The sequence below is a fragment of the Plutella xylostella genome, chromosome 22 (genome assembly GCF_932276165.1).
Source record: "Plutella xylostella chromosome 22, ilPluXylo3.1, whole genome shotgun sequence".
Classification (NCBI taxonomy): domain Eukaryota; kingdom Metazoa; phylum Arthropoda; class Insecta; order Lepidoptera; family Plutellidae; genus Plutella; species Plutella xylostella.
The window spans coordinates 1,924,933-1,952,849 of record NC_064002.1 but is presented as its reverse complement, the minus strand read 5'-3'; the positions used below and the strand labels follow the sequence as shown (position 1 = coordinate 1,952,849).

Below are 27,917 nucleotides of genomic sequence, written 5' to 3'. Positions count from 1 at the left end.
TCACTCACACTTCATTCAATATTCTGTCATATTCATTGAAATTGGTGTCTATGTCTCTATAATGTCAAACAACCTCAAACAACCAAACTTTTTGGTTTTGAGGTTGCCATGGTTACTATTTCTATCGAGGTTGTTTTTTGACATCCGTCATTGAAAATAATATCATTACGCCATGCCCTTTGAAAAACAATACAACGAACTAGATGGAGTGTCAGTGCAAAAGAAAGGACTCAACAAATAACACCTAAATTTCTAAGTAAGGTCTTATTTTAAAATATTTTGTTAGAAGATTTTTCACTTAATTCAATAGTTCTCATTAAGTCATTAGGTTTAACTTCTTATATCTACCTCTGTGGTCTAGTGGTAGAAGCTCAGCTTCATCACCCAGGGATCCCGGGTTCGATTTCCAGGTAGGGCCATCAATTTGTGTTTCTATATTGCGGTTCCAAGTTAGGTTAGGACATTAAATTTAAACTTTTATCTCGGTTTGACATTATATAAAACCCAGATAGTATTTAGCTTCATTTTTTATGTCACACAACATCTAGTTCGTATATTTTTTATCAAAGGCTCTGTTCATTTTTCCATCTTGAATCTTGACAGAATGAGTGACAAGTAAACAACCCGTTGCCTGGTTACCGGTCTTAACCAAGTCTTAGCGGAACCCCACAGCAGCAATCAAGTTTATCACCCGATCAAGGGAGTTAACCCCGTGATTTAGCATGGTGGGACACTCACTAACTTTAACGGTTCAACATGTAACCAAACCGAGGTATTTTTAACCTAACCGAATGGTATGAAATTAGGCCTAAGTCAGTCATTCCGACCGAAGGATTTTGTAATTATAGATTAAGAAGACTGTTTTTATTTTTAACCGACTTCAAAAAAAGGAGGAGGTTCTTAACTACCACCTATTGTTACTCGGATGAATTTATTGGTCAATGATCATTTAGAAAGTTCGTTTAGAAAGGCAAATAAGTAAAAATTTGTATCATTATTTTAGTGCCGTTTACGTAGTTATTGCATTTTAATATAAAAACATCAAAATCTTCATGTAGTAGGTAAACATGGTAGGTATCTACAGTAATTAAGGTATTTCCCACCATGCAGCGTCACCGTTGAACACCCTCTCCATATTATATGGTTAAATCCCCTATTAAAATATATGTTGCAAATTATAATTAATTTAAAATCCTAAACATTAATTAATTTTACAGCGGGATTGTAGCGTTCAGAAACGCGGATTAATAATAAACAATCAAGCGGTTTACGATGGCAACACAACGATAACGTGCAACGATCATGCGACATACAGCCAATGATGCATAACATTTGCCGTCAATCGTGTTGTTAAATTTATTGCCAATCAGTCTGGCACACGTTCAGAATTTTTAATTACTCGAACTCAATTACTCTCACAAACACCCCTATGGAGCTCGGCATTCAAAAATATTGTATATGAAAGATTAAATTGATGGCTGTAGTTAAAAAAACGACATATTGTGGACGCAGCTGCTATAATTATGATGAGGTAGGTAGGTACCTACGTAAAACAGACGCTGCTAAATAACAGACGAGGCCCTGGCGACCGGATGATGGCGGTATAACCATCCAAAAACAGCTACACTAAATCCCATAGGCCGGCGATGGGCAGCAGCGTCACCGGCACGAAAAGTGTAGCCCTGCGATCACCAACCCGCATTGCCAAGCGTGGTGATTATGGCAAAATCCTCCATGGAGTCACACCCAAAGCCCCGACCCCCAGTTCCCGGCAGCCCTACTATTCCTGACTACGGCAGCGGTCTAGGTAACGGTAGGGCAGGGGGTGCGAAGAATCCCCGGGTTGCAAACGCAGCGTGGGACGCCCTCCTGCCCGCTGGACTGACGACCTTAGGCGGGTGGCGGGTAGTGGTTGGATGAGGAAGGCCGAGGACCGAGTGTTGTGGCGCTCCTTGGGAGAGGCCTATGTCCAGCAGTGGATGATTATTGGCTGATGATGAGGTACCTACGTATGCCTTCCTGAGTAATATAATATTATCAAAGTGTACGTACCTCTTGACGAACAAATATCTGTCGGACTAGCTGATATAATAATCCGATAACCACGGTGACAAATGCTAGTCCAGCAGTATTTTGCACCGGCGCGGCATGTCAGTAGCCGGAATTTTTCAGCTGAAAAGTAGGTAGGTAGGTTCTTATATACAAAATAATATTTGAGTTGTCCTGAAAAATGTTTTAAGTTGATTTGTATATGCATTTTATTGCAATCGTTTAAATTTGCCTACTTAATTATTCGAAGACATAGCATTTTATTTTATTTTAATATATTTTGGAGTGAAACTTTATTAGTGAAATTGTCGGTGACAGGTATAGAAAAACGCGGACTCGGGTGTACCCTCGGGAAGCGTCATAGCGATCTTTCTTGATACAAAAAAGTCTGCCAATTTTTGCGGGGGGAAATTTTACCGTTTACCATGATGGGACATATCATTATGAGTTTTAATTCCCAGCAATAAGGGTTACGTGAAGTGACATTTAATAATGAACACAGTGTCTTAATTTTTCTTGCCAATGGATGTAACAATTATCGATAAGTGTTATCGATGAATTCGACAACATGGGTTAGAAATACTAATTTCAAATTAATTAGGTATACCTAGTTAAATTTAATTAGGAATGATTAATAAACGAAGTCACCCGCTTTTCGCTGTACATTTATACTCACGTGATAGGTCGCGAGCCGTATCGCCGTTTTTGAATGAGTACAATGCACTGAAGTTGTCGAGTAAGTGGGCAACCCGAGCGACGGTCAGATACTTTAAAGCCGCCCCTTCGGGCGGCCTCTGACTAGGCTTAACGACTGCTGCCGAAGCAGCAACCGGGACCCACGGCTTAGCGTCCCGTCCGAAGCACGGAAGCGTCCAGAAAAGAACCATTTGAAATCGGTAACTCATGCTGTACCTACCAATGGCTGACCGTGTCAGTTGTTGCTTAACCTCAGTGATCAGTTACGATTACTGAAGCCAATTCGACTACGGACGCTTCCTTATACAACTATGACCTTTTTTGTCGATTAATACATATGTATGACCAAATCTGTGATCAAATCCGGAATACGGATATTCTATGAATTGAAGCTGTCATTTTAGTATGTAAACAAATCATTTTCTATGAAACGAACGCTTTGCCAACTAGATTGAGTCTAGTGAAAATTGAGACTGCAACTAGTTTTTATAAATGTGTAAGCCTTTCTGGCCTACCACCCCGCCAGAGGGGAACGTCTGCCTATTTTGTCTCCAGACCATTCATACTCAATGGTGACAGGTATAGATAGCTACTACACTAGATGTTTAATATAAAATATAATAACAAAAGTATGTACCTACTTGCAGTTAAGTTAGTAACTCAATGGATGAATGAAATGAAATTAAACATTATCCTACGTAGATAAAGTACCTAAGCTACCCGTTTTCTCCTGAATTCTTCTGGCAATCTACCTTGGCATATAATGTATTACAGAGAGGACTGGAGAGGTCGAATGTTTGTCTTTAATCAGCTGCCCGGGGCGATCGGTTTGCTCTCAAACGTAATGAATTATTGCCAAAGCAACGGTACCTACATACCTACCTACCTAGGTATGGGTGAAACATGGAAGTTGTTCAGTGTTGGAGGGACATTCTTGATGCGATGGTGACTTTTTCGTAGTGACTAGTATGTTAATTACGTAAGTAATAATACATTTTCCTAATTATTTACGATTTCCCATGGTTTGAATTAAAATAACTACAGATTATTAAATCTACCTAGTTGGTAACACTATGATTTAAAAGTATTTTGGTTTATGCCCGCGACTTTTCAAAAAGCGGGGTAAATTGCCATACAAAATGCCCAGTGTCTGTTAACACCACCGACCACTATCAGAACTATTTAGAAAAACTCTTGCCATGGTCATGTTATTATGTTTTTTCTTTGCTGAATCGTAGATAAATACAAATTGAAGTTCATTGTATTTTAGTTACATTCGGCACTAACTAGAAATAGTACTATCAAAGCCTTTTGAACGCAACCGTACTTTATTTTATTTAACTACAAAAAGGCCATACACACTTCCATAATAATAATTATTATTATATTTATCATCGTGTAAATAAATTTACGAACGCAGCCAGCACCATTAATCTTACTGTAATGATATTGTAAACTGTGTCTTAATCTTCTAAACATTAGGTTAACTATTGTGTGTATTTTTATCTGTCAAAGTGAAGTGCCAAATGAACTTATGAAGTGTCAGCAGTCCATGTTTTTTTACGAATTTCTTGGAAGTAAACTTGGAATGTAAACTTTGAGATAAGTTTTTTATTGTTGTAGTTACTTGATATTTATTAGAACACGTCAGTACCTACCTATTTTAACGTTAGATTCTCAGCTAAATGTGATTATAGTAGCTTCATTCAACTGCTTATTTGAAGAACTGTGTCTTGCATCATGGAACAAACTTTTGAAACTTTCTGTGAGTACTTACCTACCTATCATATCAAAGTTTCATATTTTATAAGTTCTAAAGTATCTACAGGTTTTCTGCCGTTAGCCTATCAACAGGTTATTGCTTGTAATTTGAAACTGTAACTAGGCAAGTCGGTGCAATATTTTTTAGAAACCCTATAATTGAAGACTTGTGTAGTGTCTTATCAGTAGTTGATAGCCACATTAGAACAATAGATAACTGAACTGAAGCAGTCTGATAAAGTGTGAGTTCATTTTACGTTAAAATTCCTAAAAGTATTTTTTAGTCTGTTGGAATATTTTGTTCTATAGCAAATGTGTCCCAGTTGTCCTGCTGGTCAAAAAATGCTACTTATTGATATAATAAATTCAAGAGTTTTTAATACCTAAACCATAAGCTTTAGACTAATTTTAATATTACATTTATTCATTGACAACCAAATGGTGTAGTGGTTAGTGACCCTGACTACTGAGCCGAAGGTCCCGGGTTTGATTCCCGGCTGGGGCAGATATTTGTTTAAACACCGATATTTGTTCTTGGGACTTTGATGTGCCCGTAAAATGGCAATAGGCCCACCCCCTATTACATTGGCACTAACATAAACACTGGCGAAAAGTGGGTGCAGCAATGCACCTCTGCCTAACCCGCAAGGGAGTACATTAGTACAAGGTGTGAGTGTGTTTATTTTATTTTTATATTTTTTCTGTTAGCGGTCAGCCATAATTCTATCTGAATACAAGAAAAACTTGCAATTAACTCCTTATACATTTGTTACAGCTGATTCATATTTAAAAAACGTCTACATCAACCACAGTAATGTGGAAGCTGATGTCCAACGGATACTGTCCGCAAACAAGGTTGAGGAAAAAGACAATGTGGCTGGCTGGTTGCTGAAAGCAATCTCTCTGATTGACCTCACTACACTAGCTGGCGATGATACCAAGTCTAATGTATCCAGACTATGTGTCAAGGTATGAAGCCATGTTTCACCCATACCATTACCCATTGCAGATTGCTGGGGCCACCACCACCAATAATTAGTAATTAATAATCCTTAACCAGTGTTATATTGTATATGGATGTGACTGTATGTGTGTGGAGCACTGCTGCTTATGGATTGCTAATGTGTTGGTGGTGGTACTCTAGCAGTAGTTGATACTACATATTTCCTATGATTATAGTTCTTCTTACACACATGCCGTGCAGATTTTTAGAGGTGGTTGTAAAAATTAAACAGCAAAGTTACTTTGCCATTCTTCTGTGTTTGCTGTGTTATCTATCACTGACTGCCCAGGGTAGATAAGATATTATTATGTACGGTGGCCTACGCCTAAAAGTATACAGGCGGAGTTTTTAAAATAGCTATCTCAAGCTCACATGCTGCTCATGCACATCCACATAAACACCACTGCTACACACATCACACACAACACGTCTCCGGATTTATAACAGATGTAGCTGGTCCCTTCATCATCAGGGATCGCTATTTTAAAAACTCCGCCTGTATACTTTTAGGCGCAGGCCACCGTACAGCTGATATTACGGTTTCCTTAGTGCATCCCGAACCCTAAATAGGGATTTCATATAATTATTTTAATTGATATTTCAGGCAGTAACACCACTGTCCAAAGTACTAAGTAAAAGCCTTGGTTTTGGGGAAGATGATGGTATCACAACAGCAGCGGTCTGTGTTTATCCAAGCCGAGTGGCCGATGCTCATGAAACCCTGAAACTGTTGGAAGCAACAGGGAAAGTCAACATTGCTGCAGGTTTGTTTATTGAAGATTATTATACATTATGTGACATTTAGTTGTAATTCACTAATATTCTAATTGTTGCACACCTCTACATAAAATTTTTGTTGCCATATTATAATATATTTTTTAAGCTCTGAAAACAAAATTCTAAATTCTAATTTCAATTTTTTTTTAAGTATGACATAATGAGGTGGTACATGGTAATTTGTTTCTTTTGCTGTGAAATTAATAAACGTAATAAATATAAAAAAAACAATGATACTTGAATCATCAGTTTTTGTCAGCAAATCATTAGTTAAATACTTACATTATCATTACAGTGGCCACAGGGTTCCCATCAGGCCAATTCCCGCTATCAACAAGACTGCAAGAGATCGAGTATGCCGTCTCGCACGGTGCCAACGAGATTGACGTGGTCCTGGACCGGAGTCTGGTGCTCGGGGGCCTCTGGAGCCAGGTGTTTGAAGAAGTCAAACAGATGAAGAAGGCGTGTGGGGATGCCCACCTCAAAGTGATTTTGGGTGTTGGTGAATTGGGGACTTATAGAAATGTAAGCATAAACATTAAAAAATATTTAAAAAATTAATACTAAATACCTTACTAACTTAGTTACTAATTCAGGGTTTCAGCTTCCTTTTAGATATGCCAAATCTTGCTTCAGCTGTTTTTCAGTGAAAGAGTATCATGTATCCATCCTTACAAAAGACTGACGTTATAATATTACAGTACCTATATTTATGCGATGTTTTCCATAGTATAGTATCATGAAAAACTACCTGCAACTTTACTTATGTATATACCTACCTCTAGTAAAACGAGTAGGCACTAGGCACACACCGTAGGCTCCGCAGGAAATTGTATTAAACGTCGCCGCGCCGACCGGAAATCAGGCAGTTATTGGTAAAATTCAGACCGGAAGTACGTCGTTTTCCCTTCGGGTCGTGTTACATAAATTCTTGATATACGAGACGGCCAGTCCTCTATCAATATGAAAATATCAGTCGCCATTTCACTTTATTTGGTTTACTATCCAAATTTAGTTAAAGTATAACCGGCTGCCTTACCTCAAAAATGTGTCGGTTACTTTATAACGGAGTTTTAAGAAACTTTTCACTGTCTATATGTTCCCAACCCAATTCTTTAGGAAATAATTTTATTAACTTATCTAATAAATGTTAGACATATTAGCCGTCGTTCTTAAAATTATCCGATTAGGTAATCGCCTTGCTCATTACAGAAATATTGGCTGCGTAAATCTCATTCATCATAATATTATTCCAAAGTAAAAGTTTAAACAGTAATAAAATAGACATGTGCCTTTAGTGTAGCGCCCAATCCCCAATATACAAACATGTTTTGCTATACATTTATTGATAGATTTTCTTTGCCCAGGTATACAAAGCCTCGATGGTGTCAATGTTCGCCGGAGCGGACTTCATAAAGACGTCGACTGGTAAAGAGGCGGTGAACGCGACGCTCCCCATCGGCCTCGTCATGTGCCGCGCCATCCGGCACTACCACGACGCCACCGGGAGGAAGGTAACTGACACTTTAGTTTATCATCTAAAGCACCCCACTCACTTCACGCACCCACGGACCTCACATAAGCATATTTGCTACTTATATTTTAAATAATACAAGCTACAGTGTCAGTGCTGCCATCATATCTGCCGAAGATTTGACAACCGTTGGTGTAGTCGTGTCCTTGATTAGTGATCACGAAATGGGAGAAATAAATACCGAGGACTGCTTGTGAGAGGCCGATATCCACCAGTAGCCGATTGTAGGCTTATGCTGACATAATATAATTATCAGAAGGTTTTTAACAATACAGAAGTTAATTTATGCAAACATTTCATAATCATTTATTGTCCTCAAGGTGGGTCTGAAGCCAGCCGGCGGCATCAAGACAGCTCGAGACGCGATCAACTGGCTCATCCTCGTCCACTCAGAGCTCGGGGCCGACTGGCTCACTCCCAGTCTCTTCAGGATCGGAGCGTCCAGCCTCCTCGGAGTCATAGAGAAACACCTCTACACGCACGCGTACGGAGTGCTGTTGGACGATTCCAGGTTCAAATTTATTTAAATTTCGAACAACGGTGGATTGAGAATTCTGTTGGCTGTTTGGATGATTGGCGTTGCCGCAGAAAAGCTGTGTTCCAAATTTTATTTTAAGTTGATTTACCTACTTGATTTAGATTTTATTATTAAGAAAAAATGCCATAAGCCTGCCTTTAGCAAAGTTAAGATTATTGAGAATTATAACCAAGAAGTAATGTGCCATGGATCATACGGTCATTCCTTTTAAAGAGCTGTTGATTAAGCTAATGAATCAAAACAAAATGTTGCTAGGTATAAGTAATAAAAATTGACAATTTCTCCTATATGGAAGGTGCTATTGCTATTGGTGCTCCATACCAATATTATCATGACACGATTATGATGTAATTTTAAGTATTTTTTTTGTTAATTTTTATCATAATACTAAGAAACGTTTTCTTATTTTTATAAGCTTAAATTCTTTTTAAAATTTAACATTTTCTATTTACGTTGGTTTTTTACTAAGAAAGTTTAAGTAGGTAAGTATAATTATGTTTAAAATATACCTACATTTTTAAAATCCAAAGATATGCCAACTAAAAAATACTCTCTAATGTTACTGTTAAGATTACAAGAGGTAAATAAATATATTTTCTTAAATAACAACCATTTATTTAAATTCTATACCTACATAACATATTTCCAAATAGATAAAACAAACTTAACCATACAAGAATTATGACATAAGTGTGCTATACAATAAATTATAATACACCTAAAAATATCCTAAATACCTAAATTAATCGATATGACACCTATGCAATTACAATTACAACAAAACAAACAAATACAATTACAACAATAAAAGTAGCAGAACTAATTACATGATACAAGACATTTGTAATACGCTATTTGATGGTTAAATTACACATAGCTTTTCGAAAAGGAAAGCCATAACAGTTGGTCACAAAGCAAATTAGATGAAATGCAAAATATGACAATCCGAGCCTCGAGGGAAATCTAGCTCTGAACACAGTGTGCAGGCGACATTACCAGCACAGACGAGCCAATCAGAATGTAAAATATGTAAACTGTACAATTGACCATAGTTTTATTAATGCCGCAAATGCTGAAGTAAAAATTAAACGGTTTATAGCCGTTCGAGGTTATTTTTGTTACAAAAAAAAACATTATATATGATTAACATAACATAAACATTATTATAGTTCCCGAAAAAAAATATAGCAAGTAGCTAGAGTACCTACCCATATGATGCATTAACATCCTTCTTAGGTATAACCAGGTATCATTATTTTTAATGCAAAAAAAGTACGCAATAGGCGGAAGACAAGTGGATCGCTATTTCGATGTTATGAAGAAATCAGTCGTCGAAAGAAGCGGGCCAACAATTTGGTCCATTTATTTTTCCTTTTAATGCCTATTCGGTAACATTGTCTCGAACAACGAACACTTTTTATGCCTAAATTCGAGCTCTTCTAATGGAGGTTTTTAGAGCCATAAAACACAGAAAAATACTCGTAATATCCATGAAAATTTAACAAACGCTCCAGTGGTACAACTCAGTAATTTTACTTTTTACAACTCTAAGTTGTAGTTTGAATATCTATTTCAGAATATTACACGAAGGAACTAATGTAAACTAATGTAGTGTAGACCTTAAATCTATGTCTAGCTCTTTCTATCCCTGTACTTTCAAATCAAAGCAGCAACAGATTTAAGGTCAGCCTTAGTTGAAACTCCTTCGTCTAATTTAGCCAAAATGAAGCCTATTTCGATCTGTTACTAGATTCTGAAAAACGTATGTCCGAGCATTTATCTAACTCTAATAAATTAGCATTCTATTTAGGGACCTAGAAGGGTAGGGTATAAATTCTCGGACATACGCTTCCCAGAGTCCACCATAATAGGGAGAATATTCTAGGGATGACAGAATAACTTCCCTATTCCCCTATCTCTCCCATTATATCGTCAATCCCTGCCTACTCTTCTTCCTTGGGTGCCTCAGCATGGAAGCCGGTGTCAGGGTCTGCGTTGTAGTTGACGACGCGCAGCTTCCCCCCGCGGTCCATGTAGCCGTAGTGCCCCTTCACTCGCCCGTCGTTGTCACGCTCCTCGAAACGGAACTGACGGTTCTTCCTGGAAATTGAGTTTTGAGGTTATGTTTCTGTTTTATAGGAGTGCATGAAGGGTAGGGTATTCTAGTGACGTACGTCACGTACGTGACAAGAGCAGACAGTAAGTGACTTCTAATCTGACTGGGATCCTTTCATCACGATGACAAGCCCTAGTCCAGATCTAGTTTTTGTCGCCATCAGGCTTAGAAGAACATTCCTCTGTCTCTAAGTGATTAGGTACACTGACTGTCTTTTGCTGGCCTGGCCTAAATTTCCTTGTGAATTTCAAAGTTTAACTACAATCTTACATAGCCCGGTTTTAGCTAAACTGGGTCTTCCATGCATTCGGAATCCTTATTAAGTAAAGCTCTTAAAAAAGTAATGTACTTAAGTCTCAAATATAAACATTGACTTATTATCAATATGCACATACCTTGTAGGTACTTGACTTTCTATAATCAAACTTACAGTCTAAACTCTAACCCTACACGCTTGGTGGGTGGTCGAAGCGAATCTATTTGCAATAGCGGACCACGCGTCGTCCCTAACTTCGCGAATTGAACGAAATTAGATCGAGGGAATAGTTTAACTTGTCCAAATTGCATTGAGGCAATAGCTGCGAGTTGCGCTCCAGTTCAGTGTGTCGATGCATTTCTACTAGCTTTGAGCACGGAATTTGTAAGTAGCGAGTAGCTAATTCTCAACCACTCGACTTACAAGTCGAGCGTTAGAATTCAATGGCTGTTCCAGAAATATTCGCTTCGCCTTAAAAGTTTTCCCGTGGGATATGCCTTCTATGTTAATCCGGCCTTAAAACTATTTAGCTTTGTAAATACCAAATTTTATAATTTTAGTAGAATGTCGCGTTACTAACAAGCGACTTTAAAGGCGGGTGGTCGAGAATTGGCCCGCACAGGTGGGGAACTGGATGTCACTTAGCTAGATATAGGAACAAAGTGTTATGTTGCGCAAAAAAGGTTTAGAAGCGAAAGTATTTAAGTTTAAACTATGGCTAAACTCTTTATAAATAAATACAGTTAAAATTGTTATACATACTAGGTATATTTGTTACACTAGACCTTCATTTGGTTGGGTATGTAGGTACATAATATTACGTGCTTTAAGACGGAACAGATTAAATTTTCCGGAAAACAGCTACAATGTATGCTACATTGTAGCTACATAATATTAAATAATAATATACACAAGTAAGTACTTATAATAACTACCTCTGCATAGCCATCTGCTATTTGTTTCTTGACCATGAATTTATAATAACAACGCGATGATTTTTCCACAACTCTATTATTGAGTTTTATAGTAAAGATACTAACTAACTCAGTAAGTACTGTTTTTGAACAAGCTTTTGTTCTACGACTATGGAAATTTTCGTTTTTTTGCTATCTACTTTGTTGGTTTTATATAGCGGAATATATTGTCTTCCATGAATATTATTTTGTGATAATTAGTCGTAGAGTTAAATGTGTTTAGAAAGAGCCCCGGAGTCATTCCTTTTCCTTAGATACATACCTACTCCACCCACCATATTCTACCTATCTAGCTATTCTAGCTACATCTACCTAATAAGCCGAGGTAATTTGTTGATTGGTCTCTGTGCAAAAAGTGTGTCTTATAAGAAAGGAAACCAATCTCACGGATTGATCTATGAAAGAGGCAATGACCTTAGCTGGCGATTTCACGACGACTACGTTTGTGTTTCGGTTTTCGACCTTTACGGGTCTCAATACTCTCAATGCGGTAACATCGATTTTTAACGGCTCTTCTTGGTAGATTTCCTACCATATTTTAGTACGAACTAGATGGAGATGGAGTCAGTGCAAAAGAAACGTCTCGACAAATAACACCCCACTCTTATCACTGAGCTCTTATTTAGAATAGTTTTGACTTTATTCATGGGTACAATAGTTGTCATTAGCTGAACTTAAAACGCTTTGATTTGACAGTAAACAAAAAGCGGACAGTTTGTTTGCTATGTTTTTGTATGTGACTCGCCATCTAGTTCGTATATTATTAATCTAAGGCGGTAAAATCGATTACGAACGGGTAGTCTTCGTGGTAGATTTCTATGAATGCTACCTATCTTTGATAATAGAGATAGAAGTAGAATATCTTAATGTTTTGGTGTTACCATCCGATATGCTTCTAACATGTGCGGTGTGCCTAGAACATAATATGCTGTCTAGCTAACTACTGCATATACATATACACAAGACATATATACAATTATACCTAGAATATTATATTATAGCTGTTGGATATTTGCGTCAACTAAGACTGGGGGGATTTATTCCCAACCCGCCCGCTAAGCGCGGAGATTATGGCACAATCCCCCGAGTCTTGGAGTCCGTGTCCATCTCACTGCCTTTAACCGTATATAGAGTCCCTACAGAGTGAGTAATAAATATGTGGCGGAGAAGACATTACATACGTAGGTACTATGCCGTTGTGTAATGTTTTGAAAGTGTACAGAAACTATTATTTTCACCGGTAGGGTCGCTTATCTTTTCTGGCAAGCTCCCGTTGAAATTGGTATCTGCCATCCTGTTATACAATTATACGGTCATACCTAACCCTGTGTTGTTTTTTAGTCAAGGCAGGTATACTTAGTTCAAATATGTTAGTAGCATTTATTCACCACTTTTTTCCGTATTGTTCTTCAAGGGATACTAAGGGCATCTGCGGCGTTCCAAAGCCTAAATTACAAAAGGGTCGTTTTTCCTCTTCATAACATAAAGTATTATAAAAAAATTAAAAAACCGACTTCAAAAAACCACTGAAATGTAAGAAATAATTTAAGGTTTACACAAATTCTACTCGTATGAGACAGTACAAATATACCTAAGCAGGAACTGTTCTTTTTTGATGTTGGTGCGGTGACAAAGTAATCTGAAGAAATATGGCACCAACTTCAAAAAAGAACAGTTCCTGCTTAGGTATATTTGTACTGTCTCATACGAGTAGAATTTGTGTAAACCTTAAATTATTTCTTACATTTCAGTGGTTTTTTGAAGTCGGTTTTTTAATTTTTTTAATTATTATTTTATTTAATAGTTTTTAGTTTATTTGTAATAATTTTCAATCAAAAGTAAGGTGCAAATGATACCAAAAAGTCCTACTAATCAATACGAATCATTCAAGCCTAAACACGAAGTAGTTGCTATATACCGTTGAGGAGTTCCCCTGACTGCCTTCCGTTTCCATCATCAGATCAGCTCAAGGTCACCATCATATTTTTTTGTTATAAGAACTATATTTACGTTCTTAATTTCATTAGAATCGGTTAATATGTGCCCAAAATGGAAATTCATACCCTGTTTTTACCCCTTTACCCACCCTTGGGGGTGAGATAAAATTCTGAAAAAAAAATGGGACCACCTGGGAGCTCAACCCAATACAACAAAAAAAGAATTTTCAAAATCGGTTCATAAACGGCGGAGTAATCGGTGAACATACATAAAAAAAAATATATAAAAAAAAAAAAAGATCCCGACGAATTGAGAACCTCCTCCTTTTTTTGAAGTCGGTTAAAAACTTACAAAGCATGGTGATAGTAAACAAGACACAATAGATTTTAAATTGTCTCTGCTGATCTCTCGGGTTGTGAGGGTTTAAGGGTACAATTAAAATGATTAAACTCACCCCTTCCCAGTGTCATATCCGAACTGGTAGCTGTGCGGTCCGTTCATCCCGTGCATGCGGAACTCCGTCCTCTCCTTGGGCGCGGGGGGGGCTCCGCGGGGCGCGGGGGGCGGCGCCTGGCGCAGGGGCGCGGGGTAACTGTTGCCTGTAAGGGGATGGCGGTTGATGAAGAGAGTAGATCGGTATGCCTAGTTGAGAGGAATGTAAAGCATGGTTTTCCGTCAGTCAGCCGATTGACTGACGAGGTCGAAGAGAGCTTGGATCAGTAGTAGGCCTATCACAGTACGCAAGACATCAAGACGTGATAAATATTTGGGCTGCGCTCACTCACATCGCGCGTCTTCGAGAGAGACCACGGCGGAAAACTTTAGTCACGTCTTGAGGTCTTGCACGCCATGTCAGGCCTGACTGAAGGTTGGACCACAAAGTCCTATTACCGTGATGAAGGGCTCAATGACCCCTCATAAGCTCAAACTGACACCTTTAGCAATACTTTATAGCCCCCTTCGGAGGGAGAGGATTATTCTTACCGGATTTATTCCAATAATATTTCGATCAAATAAAATCATCCAATCACAAAGTGACATACCCTAAAAATCGACAACCACTTAAAAACAGTAGATACTACCTCAAATGTGTCTTTAAATAATTTAAATACATGTATTGAACCGTTAAGTTTGGAGTTTATAACTCGCGCGATACACAGTTTAGTCGCAAGTTGGAGAAGCGCTGCACATCGCAACTTGAGGGGGCATTAGTGGATCACCGCGTATTTACTTGCGGATTCGGCAACAGTTTGAGAACATTGGCTAATTCGATTGAGATTGCTTTGGTGTAATGATTTCCACGTATAGGTAGGTATGTGAAAGTTGCATGTAGGATTATGATTTGGATTATGTATTGGTATTGATCATACCATATCCGCCAACGAACCGATAAAAGTTGGGATAATGGGTTCTTGAGTGGAATTTGCCTGTTCATAAACACCATAAAAGTTAACCGATAGAGTGGCTGGATGAGCAAGACTTAGACCGAGGTCAGATGTTGAATGACGCTCGTTGGGAGCTCCCAATAGAGGCCTATGTCCAATTTTCCAACAGGCCAGAAGGTAAACTATTTTCGACTGTTTTGATCTTTTCGCAAATGATTAAACCAGGAAATGGCAGTAGAGCTGTTACAAGCACTCTTTTTTTTTTAAACGAAATACAATTAATTCTCTTTCAACCGCGACAGCGAACTTAGCTTTTAAGGTGTAGTATGTATACATACAGTATATACATAGGTATAGCTTGAGCTAGCTAATGGAGTTAGACCCTGGCTTAGATTAATAATACACGAAGAAGATGGTGTGTTACATACAAAAACAAAGCAAAAAAAAACTGTGCCCATTTTGTTAGGGTTCCGTAGCCAAAATGGCAAAAACGGAACCCTTATAGTTTCGTCATGTCCGTCTGTCCGTCTGTCCGTCTGTCCGTCTGTCACAGCCGATTTACTCGGAAACTATAAGTACTACAGTGATGAAATTTGATGGGAATATGTGTTGTATGAACCGCTACAAAAATATGACACTAAATAGTAAAAAAAAGAATTGGGGGTGGGGCCCCCCATACATGTAACTGAGGGATGAAATTTTTTTTTTCGATGTACATACCCGTGTGGGGTATCAATGGAAAGGTCTTTTAAAATGATATAAAGTTTTCTAAAAAACATTTTTCTTAAAGTGAACGGTTTTTGAGATATCAGCTCTCAAAGTCGTAAAAAGTATGTCCCCCCCCCTCTATTTTTATAACTACGGGGTATAAAATTCTAAAAAAAATAGAGGTGATGCATGCTAATTAACTCTTTCAACGATTTTTGGTTTGATCAAAGTATCTCTTATAGTTTTTGAGATAGGTTGATTTAACTGTAATTTTGCTGCTACGGAACCCTTTGTGCGCGAGCCCGACTCGCACTTGGCCGGTTTTTTACTATCAAACCGTTTTAAATTCAACCATTAGGTTACAACCATTGTACGGTCAGGTGCAGAGAAACCTGACCCCCCTCTCATAGTAACAATGTTTCTGAGAGGGGTCAGGTCTTTCTGCCCTTTACTGTACCAATGTATAAATATGGTAAAAAATCTTCTAACCGAACTAATTTAAAGTAACAGCTCAATGGTAGAAGTGGGGTTTTATTTGTCAATTTGTTTCTTTCGTAGGTACTGACACTCCATCTTATTCGTGTATTGTTAATCTAAGGTCCGGGTAATGCTGTTCTTACGTCCTGGATGTCTGAAGTTGGTCTCGGAGGCTTCTTGCTCGGAGCTGTTCGTGTTCTCTGTAGATGTACTCTGAGGCTCATCCTGCAAAAAAACATCTTGGGTTAATTTGAGGTTTTATTACAAAAACAACGAAACTTTTTTATACTTAGTAATATTTTTTTGTTTCTATAAATCATAGGTATATAGGTAATTATAGTCCATAATATAATATATCTGTAATCGTTATCCAATACCATTAAAATTACCAGTTAAATATCAATTTAAGCAAAAAGTTAGTTATATACGTTGTTGTTGCAAAAAGGTGTTGGACTTTGTGCGATGATTTGTTTAGACGCGAAGTCTCTGAAAATTAAGCTCTGTATTTATGTATGATTGTAGTTTTTATAAAATTACCTAGTAGGAACCTACTGATTATCAGATAGATACTTGATCTGATCTGATGATCTGATATCTCCTGTGTTTTGTTAGTACATTTTATGTGAATATAAAGTCTATATTTCAAATAATAATATGAATTACGATATCTAATATGTGCGTAGATTCCTATACGATTCTCTGCTAGTTAGGTACTTTAATGTTGTAATTCTCGTCACGTTTAGATCGAAAATGGGCACTAATTGCCCAATTGTACACAAAGTGCTTACTCTGCGCAATTTATGTGTTAATATTAGTTAACAGAGAGTGTGGCTGACCAAATTTCACAGTGACAAAATGACAAAATAAATCAATTCTCATTCGTTACAGCTCAGCGCCGCTCGCTTGCGTCAGGGAATCCACTTTATGCTTAGTCATGTTGCGCACTTAACATGAAACAAAGCATTCCCACATCGCCCGAAGCTTAAATGTAGAAAGGAAATGTTTAGATGCGACCTTTCCTGAAAACTTAACATTTGCCCCATTTGTGAGGAAATTGTTATCCTAGACGGCAGGAAATTAAAGCTTTGAAATAAAATTCGAAGAACGTGCCTGCCTACCTTCCTAAACGATGTTTGATGAAATTGTTTTGCGTTAATCTAAATATTCTAAATTGACAAAGTTAGATCAAAGCGTTTAAAATGAAACGAGAAGGAAAAAACTTACTACCGTATCATCTTCAGTCGACGGTTTCTCTTCGTTCACAGGAAAATAGTTTTTCGGTACTTCAGCCGTCGGTTTAAATTGCTTCGGCGGTCTGCCATTTGGAACTTCCATGTACTGTGAGATCGGGATGGGCACCGGCTTAAATTCACCTAAGAATTTCTTGGGATAAAACTTCTTGGTTGGCGTCTTCGGTTGCTTGTACTGCGACTTCGGCGGCAACAGATGCAGAGTTAGCCGGGGCTTTTCAGGCGTCGAGTCAGTATCGTCCGGGCTGTTCGCGAAAGATTCTTCTGAGGATCGAAGGTACGGCAGTTCGAGCTCGCTGGATGGGACTTGTACTCTGAACGGGATTTTGGGGGAAAGTTCTGGCAGCTGCTGGTCTGCTGAAGGCGGGAAGTCGCCCACTTGTATCTGAGGCGGCAGCAAGCGGCTGGCCGGTAGGGGAATCAACACTGGAACTGATTTAGGAGCTCGGCCCGAGTCTGACACGCGCGGGATAAGCTTTAATTGCCTCAACGGCACAGGTCTTGCGACCGGTGGGCCGGCGGGAGTCTTCAGTATCGGCGTCCAATCAGACTGCTGCTCTGCCTCAACCTCATGCGAGATGAAGTCGCTGCCGGCGTCCGGTCGCGGCGGCACGAGGTACGTGGCCGGCACGTCCTGGCCCGTGACCTCTTCCGCTTCTGCGTGCGTGTTGGGGGGCACCAGGTAGCTGTCCACCTTTGCCTCGTCTGACGTGTAGTAGACCGGCGCCTCGGGCTGCCGCTCAGTCTTCTCGCTCAGAGCCTTCACATTGTCGTCGTCGTCCACTGGCACTCGGATGCTTCCTGCTGCAGCGACAAGCCCTAATACCTGTAAAAACAATAAAAGTATTATTATTATTACCACCGCGGAATTCTTCCGGTCTGCCGGCCATTCATCTCTGTCGCACATCATTAACTCAACCGTAAAAATAAAAGAAAGAACTATTTCTAATGATCACGCCAATTGCTTAACCGGGGCACGGCTCACCTAATAGTGCGCTTGAGAAAAAGGGTAGAACAAAAACGTCATTACATCGTATCGCGTAATCTTGATTGTGGATTACTGTGTCACAATAAATACCTGTAATTATACAGGTACCTAATACGTACGGTACGAAATATTTGATACTACTTGACGAGATTGATAAGCCGCGGTCCGTACAACACAAATAGCCGTTTAGCAATGCGTACAATTTACTGACAGGATCAAGATTTTTCGTTTTTACTTAACCTACTTACAGTAAAGATAATGTGTAATTCAATCATAAAATTTACGCCTAAACATTGGTGGTACCTACATTCGCATTTCTTGCCTTGTTACATAATTTCAATATATAGCCAAAAATATACGCAAAACTGAAAGAAAACTTGGCAGCTAGAAAGGGCCCCACAATTTTACCTGTAATATTTGAGGAAAAGTTTGGGAATAAAAAAACAAATCTACGTCATGACTGGTGAATATTTTACTCTGGTCATATTGTAGCCGCGTGATTCAACTTTTATTAGAAAAGTTTTATTTTACTACTAGATTTTGCTTCGTCGCGTTGACTTTGGTCGCCCTACACACAAAGGATTTGGCGAGGAAGGAATAAATGGGGCATCTAGCCCAGATATCTCATTTATTTAATCTAGTCATCAAATAAGCTAAATAATGGTATGAATTTTAACAGGTAGATATAGGTGAGTACATGTAGGTAGACTTGAGTTGACTTACATAATAAATGTTACGATCCCTATGTCACCTATATGTCCTCAAGGGTATGGCCCCCTTCTTTTCAAACCTAGTCATGGTCTAAAAATTATTCCTATGTTACAGTAACAGTAAGTTTTGAAAACTTTCAATAGGGAGCAATCAAATAAAGTTAGTTAACAAAATTATTAAATAGAAATGACCAAACTAATCATCACGAAACAAAATTTCTAGGTTTAGGTCACCACGAACCGTGTAATTTTATTAACTTTTGTATTCATGTTGCGTCATTAATTTAATTTCATTTTAATTCGATTCAATCAACAGTACAAGACACGACAATGGATGAAAGCATGCAATCTCAGTAATGTAGGTACCTCGATTACTTTACATCGAATTTACAACACAAACACCCAACTATTATTATGTATATCTATTGTGATTTGTGGCAAATGTGTGAAAGGTTTACCGTGGATAGCAGTGAACTTCATCGCTGCCTCCGGGCTTTAAAGTTAACATCCACAAACCTACTACAACTGTACGTTTCGGTTCAAACAACTTGGTAGTTCTGAAGTTGGCAGCGAATGCTTTTTGTATAAGTACCTTGTAAAACTAAGAAACCGCCTATTCATTCTTTCTAAGATTGACAGTTTAATCGCAGCCAACTTCAGTAATAATAAAGTTGTTTTAACCGCATTTATTTTATTTATTTGAACACTTTATTGTATACAAAGTTCATAAAATATGGAGAGAATTAAACTAACTAGTATACCTACAAGGGTCGATTTATCGCCTAAACGCGACAACAACCCTGCACTGTACGGAAGATGTATATGTGAAAAAGGGTCCTTCACTACAATACAGTATGTTAAAATACCTCTGCGCCTTTCGCAAATTCTAATACACTACTAAATTTCCCTCTCTTCTAAACTATTATTGCAATATTGATATTGTAAGCTGAAAGGGTAAACTCAAGTCAGCTGCTAACAACTGTTCCATGGAACTTGGTAATTCTTCAGAAAATTAGATACGCGATGAAGACACAATGTTGTTATGCTTGTGTTATGTTATGTCATGGAATGATAGGTAGGTATGGCGACAAGTGAGGTACAAGTACAAGGTCTAAGTACGCATTGTTTGTAGATCGGAAAATACGGTTGTTTTCGTGTGATGTTAACACAAACCACTTTCTACATTCTAGAGTACTTGCGTATGACATGAGCTACAGCTGAAAAGCTCCGGCTAACCTGATTATGTCACATGCAAACCAAGTTTCTCTCACAGCCATTAATGTTTAATACATTCACCATTTCCCGAAATTCGCAAGAGGGCCAATGTAGTAATACTGACATTAGAAACTTATAAATCCTAATAAATTGAATTTGTACGTAAAAGCTCTCTATCCTTTGCCTACCCTGTTAGGTGTTAACTGTACACACAGTATCTGCGTAATGTATACTATACTAGACTATATAGTGTAGTTCTTGGCCGGTGCAGTTGTAGCGAAGTGTCGTTGACTCCACGGCCAAATCACTTTCTCCGCAAAATAGCTTGATCCGATTAGCCACGGAAATTCACTAAGCCTTCTATACTAGAACTAGGTACCTACCAGTGGCGGCTGGTGCCTCAGATACCCGGTGGTGCACTTTATGGGTTTAGTAAATTTTGGAAGAAAAATAGATTATTACAATAATAATTAGAAGTAAAAAAATTATAAGTATATTTTACCTTATTTATTTTTAAATGAAGGGTACTCTCCCTCTAACTCTCAAACGCCAACTCATCGACATGTGTATTCTGCCTGTCCTAACCTACGGCGCACAGACTTGGTCTCTGACCGAACATCAGAAGTCCAAACTCAAGGTTTGCCAAAGAGCGATGGAGCGTACTATTCTTGGTTTACGAAGGATTGACCGGATCCGGAATACCACGCTACGCTCCTCGACTCGTATCACTGATGTGGGCGCACAGACTGCGAAGCTGAAGTGGGCCTGGGCAGGCCACGTCTGTCGCATGCACCCGGACCGGTGGGCCAGAATTGTCACCGAGTGGGTGCCCAGTGATGGACGTCGGCGTCGCGGAAGACCCAGACGGAGATGGCGAGACGACCTCGACAGATTTTTGCCTCAATGGCCGAAAGAAGCACTGGATCGGGAACGGTGGTCATTTTATAAGGAGGCCTTTGCCCAGCAGTGGGACACAATACAGGCTACATAAAAAAAAAAAAAAAAAAAAAAAATATTTTAAATCAATTCTGCATTCCTTTTTTGACGCGAAATTGCTTCTCCGCCGAAACGAAAACAACACACGGAAAGCAAAATAAAGCATTTAGTTCTCACATCCACATAACCATTTATTTTTATTGTAGGTACATTTCACTTTTGAAAATTCAGGTCTAAGGCACTTATAAGTTTTATTTCTTGTTTGACACTCCTATTTTAAGATGAGAAAAGGCCGAGGCGGCCCAGCAGATTTAATGTCCAGTCTATTTTGAAATGTCCTAAGTATACCTATTTCTTTTTATGAAGTCAATATTGTATTTTGCACTCATTTTCACTCACACAAACACACTCACGAAATCTTTACTACTTTCTTAGTTAATATAATTAGAGTAACAAATTAATTACGTATTCGCGCGCGAAAGGTGAAACTGTGAGAATGACATGACAAGTGCATCGTTCGTAGGTCACGCCACCGGTCAAGGCCGCCGCCCGCGCCTCCCGTGGCGTCATTCGTATTATTTCGGCAATTTCCGGTCGCGTGCGGCGCACAAATTTATCCTAGAACTGCATACAGTTTGTACTGAGCATCTTCCGTCTCACGCGCCGGGCGATTTCCGTCCTGTTTCATATTCATACTACAGGTAGGAGCTCGCCCCGTGCGACAATCCGAGCGCACGAGGCCGTTTTTGTTCAAGCAAAAATAAGATCTAATTCTTTCGCAGTAGAAATCAAAATAGGCCAGCGCGATTTAATTTAACTCGTAACGATAATCAGATTTATGTAATTTCTGTTTAGGGTAGGTATTACGGTTGTTATATTGGTATTTTTTGTGGAGTTTTTTTTTAGACGTACCTAGTATGGTATAGGAAGAAGGAAGGTACATATTTAGAAGGTTTTTAAATGGTAGTGCGTTGCACGGGCGCACTTGAGGTGCAGCCGCCACTGGTACCTACTGTAGGTTTCTAGCACCGTAGAGCCATACCAGCATCCAGTTGTGTAATGAGTCCGACAACGGTAGCTTTGCAACAGAATCAAAAGCCAAAACCAAAATATCTTATTAAATTAATAAACTTTCTGCTTCTGAACCTCCTGCCGGTACTGAAGAGAATGCTATTAGCATTATGTCCACCTGATTGTACATGTACTCTTTGTAAAGTTGTAAATTTTGCAATAACAACACCAAAAAAAGTTTATTTTTGTCATTTCTGAAACTAACGAGGTAAATTCCTTCAATGCTATCAGTTATTGAAATTATTTCCCATCTCTAAGCCGTTCTAAAGTTAGTGTTATCAACCTATAATACATATATTAGGTATACAACAGTTGTAGACTTTTAGTAGTAGTGTTTTAGATGTATAGATAGTCACTATAGATCTAAAAGGGGAAGTTTATAAGTTAACGTCATTAAGTTAATGCATAAGTTAACACGTTTTAAAACATGTCTGGTAATTGTATTACGTTGTAGTTGTTGAAACGAGATTACAAACTTCCTTTAAGCATAATTGGAATTAGTTCCTGATTGATCTTATGTGAATACCGGATGATGTAGCGGGAAGCGAGTGCGGGTTTGAATCCCGACCGGGACATATTTGCTAGCGGTAGTAGCGGGATTCTTTGACTTTAAAATTTAACTTATCATGTATGAGGTCAATTTGCGAAAGTTGAGTACTTATCTAATAACTACGGGCTATTTTACGTGCGAAAATAAAATTATTGTTCACATAACATGGTTCTAGGTTAACGGGAGAAATACCCGATGAATTAAAATAGGCGTTTCTTGCCACTTTTCACACCCTATGTCTGTATAAGTCATGTACCTAAGTATATTTGAATCTTGTGTCCAGCTGGATTCAAGGGCCGGTCAAAGAACTTATTAAAAGAGACGAAATATACTTAATTAAGTGTTTCGTATTTTGTAACATGGCGATACCCCACTTGATATTACCACCCCTAAATTCCTATTCCTATTTAATAACTAGGCAATTATTATGTGAACCATTAAGGCATACTAACATCATACTAATTACATTCACTAATGATTTCACCAAATGTTACATCTAATTCAAACACAAGTTTATGACATGAGCTTTGATATACATAATTAAGTGTAATATAGTTTCTAGTATCTAGTTATAGATGTATACCTACTGGTTCGTGATAATTCACTGAGTTATGTCGCGGTTTAGCCTAATAGCCAAGTCTAGACTTTCTAGGTTCACCCTAGAAAGCCTGTTACCACTAGATCGGAAAACAGATTCAATAATAGTGGGTTATTCTAATACCTAACATTTATTATGTAGTGTTTGCAACGTAGCATAGTAATTGACCATAGCTTAAAGCTCTTTGTTTCCGGAAATTATAATGATATCTTTTTATAAACCGTGAATTACCAAAACTGTTATTTTTTGTTGTTTGTTGCGTGGTTTATAAATAGAAGCAGTTAGATAGGAATCTTCCGGGTAAAAAAAACTTTTTTTTATTTTAATAGGCGTAAGTATTTAAATTGTACGTAAATATTTTGTCTGTCGGAGACAGTCGGAGTGCAAAGGATTCTAATATATGTTGCAGGTTAGTTTTAAGTAAAAAAGACATAGACATGAAAGAATCCTAACGAGAGAGATAAACAGTAATAGTAACAGGGGATAATAAAAAAGTGAACGATCTAGCCTTCTCATCTTTCGTTCTAAAAGAAAACTGTTGGAAAATGCGGTCAGTAACACATTTAATAGCAGCCTAGCAGAAATAATCAGCTGTGATGTTATCTACCAGTTGTGATCACTTACCAGACCAGCGGCGGGCAAATAGCCAAGCTCTAATTGTTTTTGCTCTTAGATCCTACCTATCCATGGTTTCGGACCATTGATAATGGGATGTGCCTACTATTCATAGGTATGGTCTGGTTTCTTCAGCAGTTGGTACCGAATAAGCGCGTCAAACCGGCATATTGTGGTGCCTTTCCACCAGAGACATGCTATGCGTTTGATATCCACCAATCATAATTGGTCCACATAGCATAGCACTGGTGGGAATGGTTTTTTTTCATATCATTGCAGCATACCTGCATAGTACCTACCTACATCTGGTTGAAAATCTCCCATTGGTGCAGGTTAAAGACGCCGACACATAGGCGGAAGCGGCTTTACGGACGTGGCTGTCAGTCACGGCTAGAGTTGCAAAATGAAATGACGGAAAGTTTCCTATAAATGACGGTCAGGTATGGTCAGAATCGAAATTTATTTAAATAGTAAATAATTAAGAATTTAAACATAAAATTTCGATATTATCCTTTTTTTCTTATAAACGTGCTTGGTTAGACTAGTCACCCCATTTCCATGTTTACACCATGTATATCGTTGCGATTTCGTCGTCTGTGGAGACGGTCTCATAGTAAGGCTGCCTTTCCACCAGAGATGTGCTATGCAGCTATGCTGCGAAGATGTGATATCTACGCTACGAAAATATGTGACCGTTTCCACCAATACTACGCTAGGTAGCTGTGCGAGGAAGATGCGCTACGAAGATGCGCCGCCGCAAAGTAGCTGTGCGAGAAAGATGCGCATCTCGAGCTATGCTATGTATCGATAGTAGGGAAACGACGGGGGCGGCGGGCATACTGTAGGTCTGCTCTGCACATACATAGCTACACCACTCGCGATGGTCCATAGCACATATCCATAGCACGCATCCATAGCACACATCCATAGCACGCATCATTCCATACAAAAAACATATCTTAGTTGAATCCGTTTCCACCAGTGCTAAGCTATGTGCACCAATAATTATGATTGGTGGATATCAAACGCATCCATAGCATCGTAGCATAGCACATCTCTGGTGGAAAAGCACCCTAATAGGGTGGCGGATGCAGCAAATACCCCGGGATCGAACTATGGCTGAGCTAATCGGTGTCTGTTTGGCACCTACCATAAGCAGGAGTCGTTAATATGGGCTCTATGTCTGTGTTGGTTAGTTGGTATTCATCGGAGGTACGGATAATAATTATGATCACAATACATATAAATTATGTATAAATTTTTATTGTGCACATATTTATTCTATTGCTGTTAAGATATTTCAAGGTCAATGGTTATGGAATTCTAGCAACCTGAGTATAAAAATAATCATATGTGGGGACACACACAACCACCTGACCCCAAACTAAGCAGAGCAGATGCAGAGTGATACCCATATTAGATAATAAAAACGTTTTTTATTATTATAATACGGGTATCGGCTGATAAATCCACACAGATAAATATTTACAGACACCCAAGACCCGCTTACAAAATTAAATATCTGTCTTTAAACAAAATTGCCCCGGCCGGGAATCGAACCCGGGGCCTTCGGCATAGGAGTCACTAAAAAGGGTCACTAACCAGAACCACTACACCATTCGGTCTCAGTATAGTATCTCTACCTACTTACTCTACTTATTGGTATATACCTACCTAGGTTTAATTGCAATTGAAAACTGTTCACTTGCAATTAAACCTAGGTAGGTACCAAATCAGGGTGAGGTAGAGAACTAAAGTGGCTACTTGGCACATGCATATCTATAAGGCCTGTAGTTACATCCAAAATATCTTCATCAAGACTCTCTTTTGAAACAAACAAAAACCATTTTATTTTATTTATTGTAGGTAACTACTTAGTTTGAATTTCGCAACACCGCAACTAAATGAAACCTATGTCTAATATTTAACGCAGTTTTGGGTTGATCCTGTTCCAGACTATGTATTTATTTAGGAATATGAAAATCCCTGGAGGTAATTTAACCGCGCGAAACCCGGCAATAAATATTATTTAATCTCTGGTGCGGAATAGTTTATAGTTAGAACACCTAACTATAATCTCAAGGTAAGTATAATATGCATTTCCTGTATCTAACCTAGGTCTTTAGATCGGGCACATTTATACTGCAGCGAAAGTTTCAAAATAAGCAATGATTACATTGCAATCAATCATTGAGTGTAGGCTATTTATGAAAATGTCCCTAGACTTCAGAAACTTTTTGTACCTACGAGTGTAATAAATTATTCACTTTGACTTTAACTAACTTAAGTACATAGTTCTAGATCAAACAGCCGTAAAGATTAGACTTGGGCAGTCGGTGTTAATAAACCGTAGTTCAAACGAAAATTGATTTTAATGATACAGTACTTCGAATCATTTTCCCGTGCTAAGGAAACAAGATAAATTTTACTACGAAACTCATTTTGCGGATAACAGATTTAACGGAGTCTCGGAGGCTGAAGATGTTGGAAGGAAAGTGCAACTAATAAGCTATTGAACTCGCATCGATGAGCAAAGAGTAAATTTTGTTGAAAATCATTTGAGAATTTTATAGGGAAAGCGCAATGCTTCTTGCGCTGAGGAGGGTGAGTTATTTTATAATAGTTAGGTATTTAGTACCTACTTAAATAACTTAGTAAGAATGTTACCAGCCATACGTAGATTTTATGCGAAAGACCGGCCATCCGAGCATGTCATAATTATATGGGACGACATAGTTATGTACGTTTCGTACAGTATTAACCCATATATGCCCATAACTAGTTTTTATATGAAGTTGTTTTACTTTGGGATATGATTAAGATTCAGATTCTAAGTTCAAATATGCAAAAAACTCAACTGGGTCGTTAGCGACCCTCTGGGCATATATGGGTTAAGTATAGATTATTATAATATTATCTTAATAAGGTACATCTTTGGGTACGGAAGGTCACACTTTTCAAACTAAATAGGTAACCGTCAATGTTTGAATGAATAGTGGTAAGATAGTTAACCGAAAGGGGGTGACTTTGGGGGTCATTCTGAATAACTTTTGCCCTACGACTTTGAAACCAAAAAAGTTTCTATCGAGAAGAATATTTTATTTCGCGATAAAACAAGTGTTGTTCAGAATGACCCCTTGAGCCTCCCTTAGAACCTACACGACCCTTATTTTTACACCCTGTAATTACAGGTACCTACAAACAATATCTAATCAAAATATCAATATCTAGTTAAGTACCTAAGTTAAATTCAAAGTAGCACAACTTACTAGAATAAACCGCCACATTCTGCTTCTAGAAATCCCAACAGAAAAATTAACAAGACAACTTTTTTGTTTTTAAACCACAACACCAACTGTTGGTTAACCTGTGCACCGCGATCGATCGCTCGTGAGTAAATCTGCGCCGGCGCACCGCACTGCTCGAGTTATACCAACTGAGGAACTGACTATTGTCGCCAACCGTTTTTATGTTGAGCCTGCAGCAGAACAGTAATAATACGAGAAGTGACTCGGTATATTATAGCCACAAATAGCTTTATTTTTTATCGACAACGCGACGGCCTAATGGAATAATGCCTAGAATCTGACTGTTGTGCTGCGAGCTGCAAAAGACCTGAGTTCGACCTCAACCGGGGCAGACACATTTGTTCTACATAATAATCACAGAATTCATGTAAATATACAGACGAATTGAGAACCTCCTCCTTTTTTCGTAGTCGGTTAAAAAAGACAGACATGACGAATGCATAAATGTTACGTTTTTTGCCACA

At 38.4% G+C, this 27,917-nt stretch overlaps 2 protein-coding genes across 3 annotated transcripts; one reads left to right on the top strand and one right to left on the bottom strand.

The window, feature by feature from the left end:
* The first annotated feature begins 4,302 nt into the window (after positions 1 to 4,302).
* On the top strand, positions 4,303 to 8,460 carry LOC105384360 (deoxyribose-phosphate aldolase). Its single transcript, XM_011554586.3, has 6 exons — positions 4,303 to 4,510; positions 5,282 to 5,475; positions 6,114 to 6,273; positions 6,582 to 6,811; positions 7,654 to 7,800; positions 8,141 to 8,460. Exons 1-6 carry the CDS (start codon positions 4,486 to 4,488, stop codon positions 8,345 to 8,347), a joined length of 963 nt encoding a protein of 320 aa, XP_011552888.3. The 5' UTR covers positions 4,303 to 4,485; the 3' UTR covers positions 8,348 to 8,460.
* Positions 8,461 to 9,254: 794 nt separating this feature from the next.
* Positions 9,255 to 27,597, bottom strand: LOC105384361 (extensin). Of its 2 annotated transcripts, none has more exons than XM_038105435.2 (5): positions 27,415 to 27,597; positions 17,440 to 18,288; positions 16,356 to 16,437; positions 14,097 to 14,241; positions 9,255 to 10,458 (listed from the first exon to the last, which is right to left on the bottom strand). In XM_038105435.2, exons 1-5 carry the CDS (start codon positions 27,430 to 27,432, stop codon positions 10,302 to 10,304), a joined length of 1,251 nt encoding a protein of 416 aa, XP_037961363.2. In that variant the 5' UTR covers positions 27,433 to 27,597; the 3' UTR covers positions 9,255 to 10,301. The 2 variants fall into 2 exon arrangements, with proteins under 2 accessions (XP_037961363.2, XP_048485103.1); XM_048629146.1 differs by having other exon boundaries at positions 17,437 to 18,288; positions 27,415 to 27,596.
* Between the last annotated feature and the right edge of the window lie 320 nt (positions 27,598 to 27,917).

Coding starts and splice junctions, on each gene's coding strand:
- LOC105384361 (XM_048629146.1), bottom strand. Junction 16,438..17,436: donor CGACTGAAGATGATACGGTA/GTAAGTTTTTTC, acceptor GTTTTTTTGCAG/GATGAGCCTCAGAGTACATC. Junction 10,459..14,096: donor GGATATGACACTGGGAAGGG/GTGAGTTTAATC, acceptor CTCAATTTCCAG/GAAGAACCGTCAGTTCCGTT.
- LOC105384360 (XM_011554586.3), top strand. CDS start 4,486: ATGGAACAAACTTTTGAAACTTTCT. Junction 4,511..5,281: donor ACAAACTTTTGAAACTTTCT/GTGAGTACTTAC, acceptor CATTTGTTACAG/CTGATTCATATTTAAAAAAC. Junction 6,812..7,653: donor AATTGGGGACTTATAGAAAT/GTAAGCATAAAC, acceptor TTCTTTGCCCAG/GTATACAAAGCCTCGATGGT.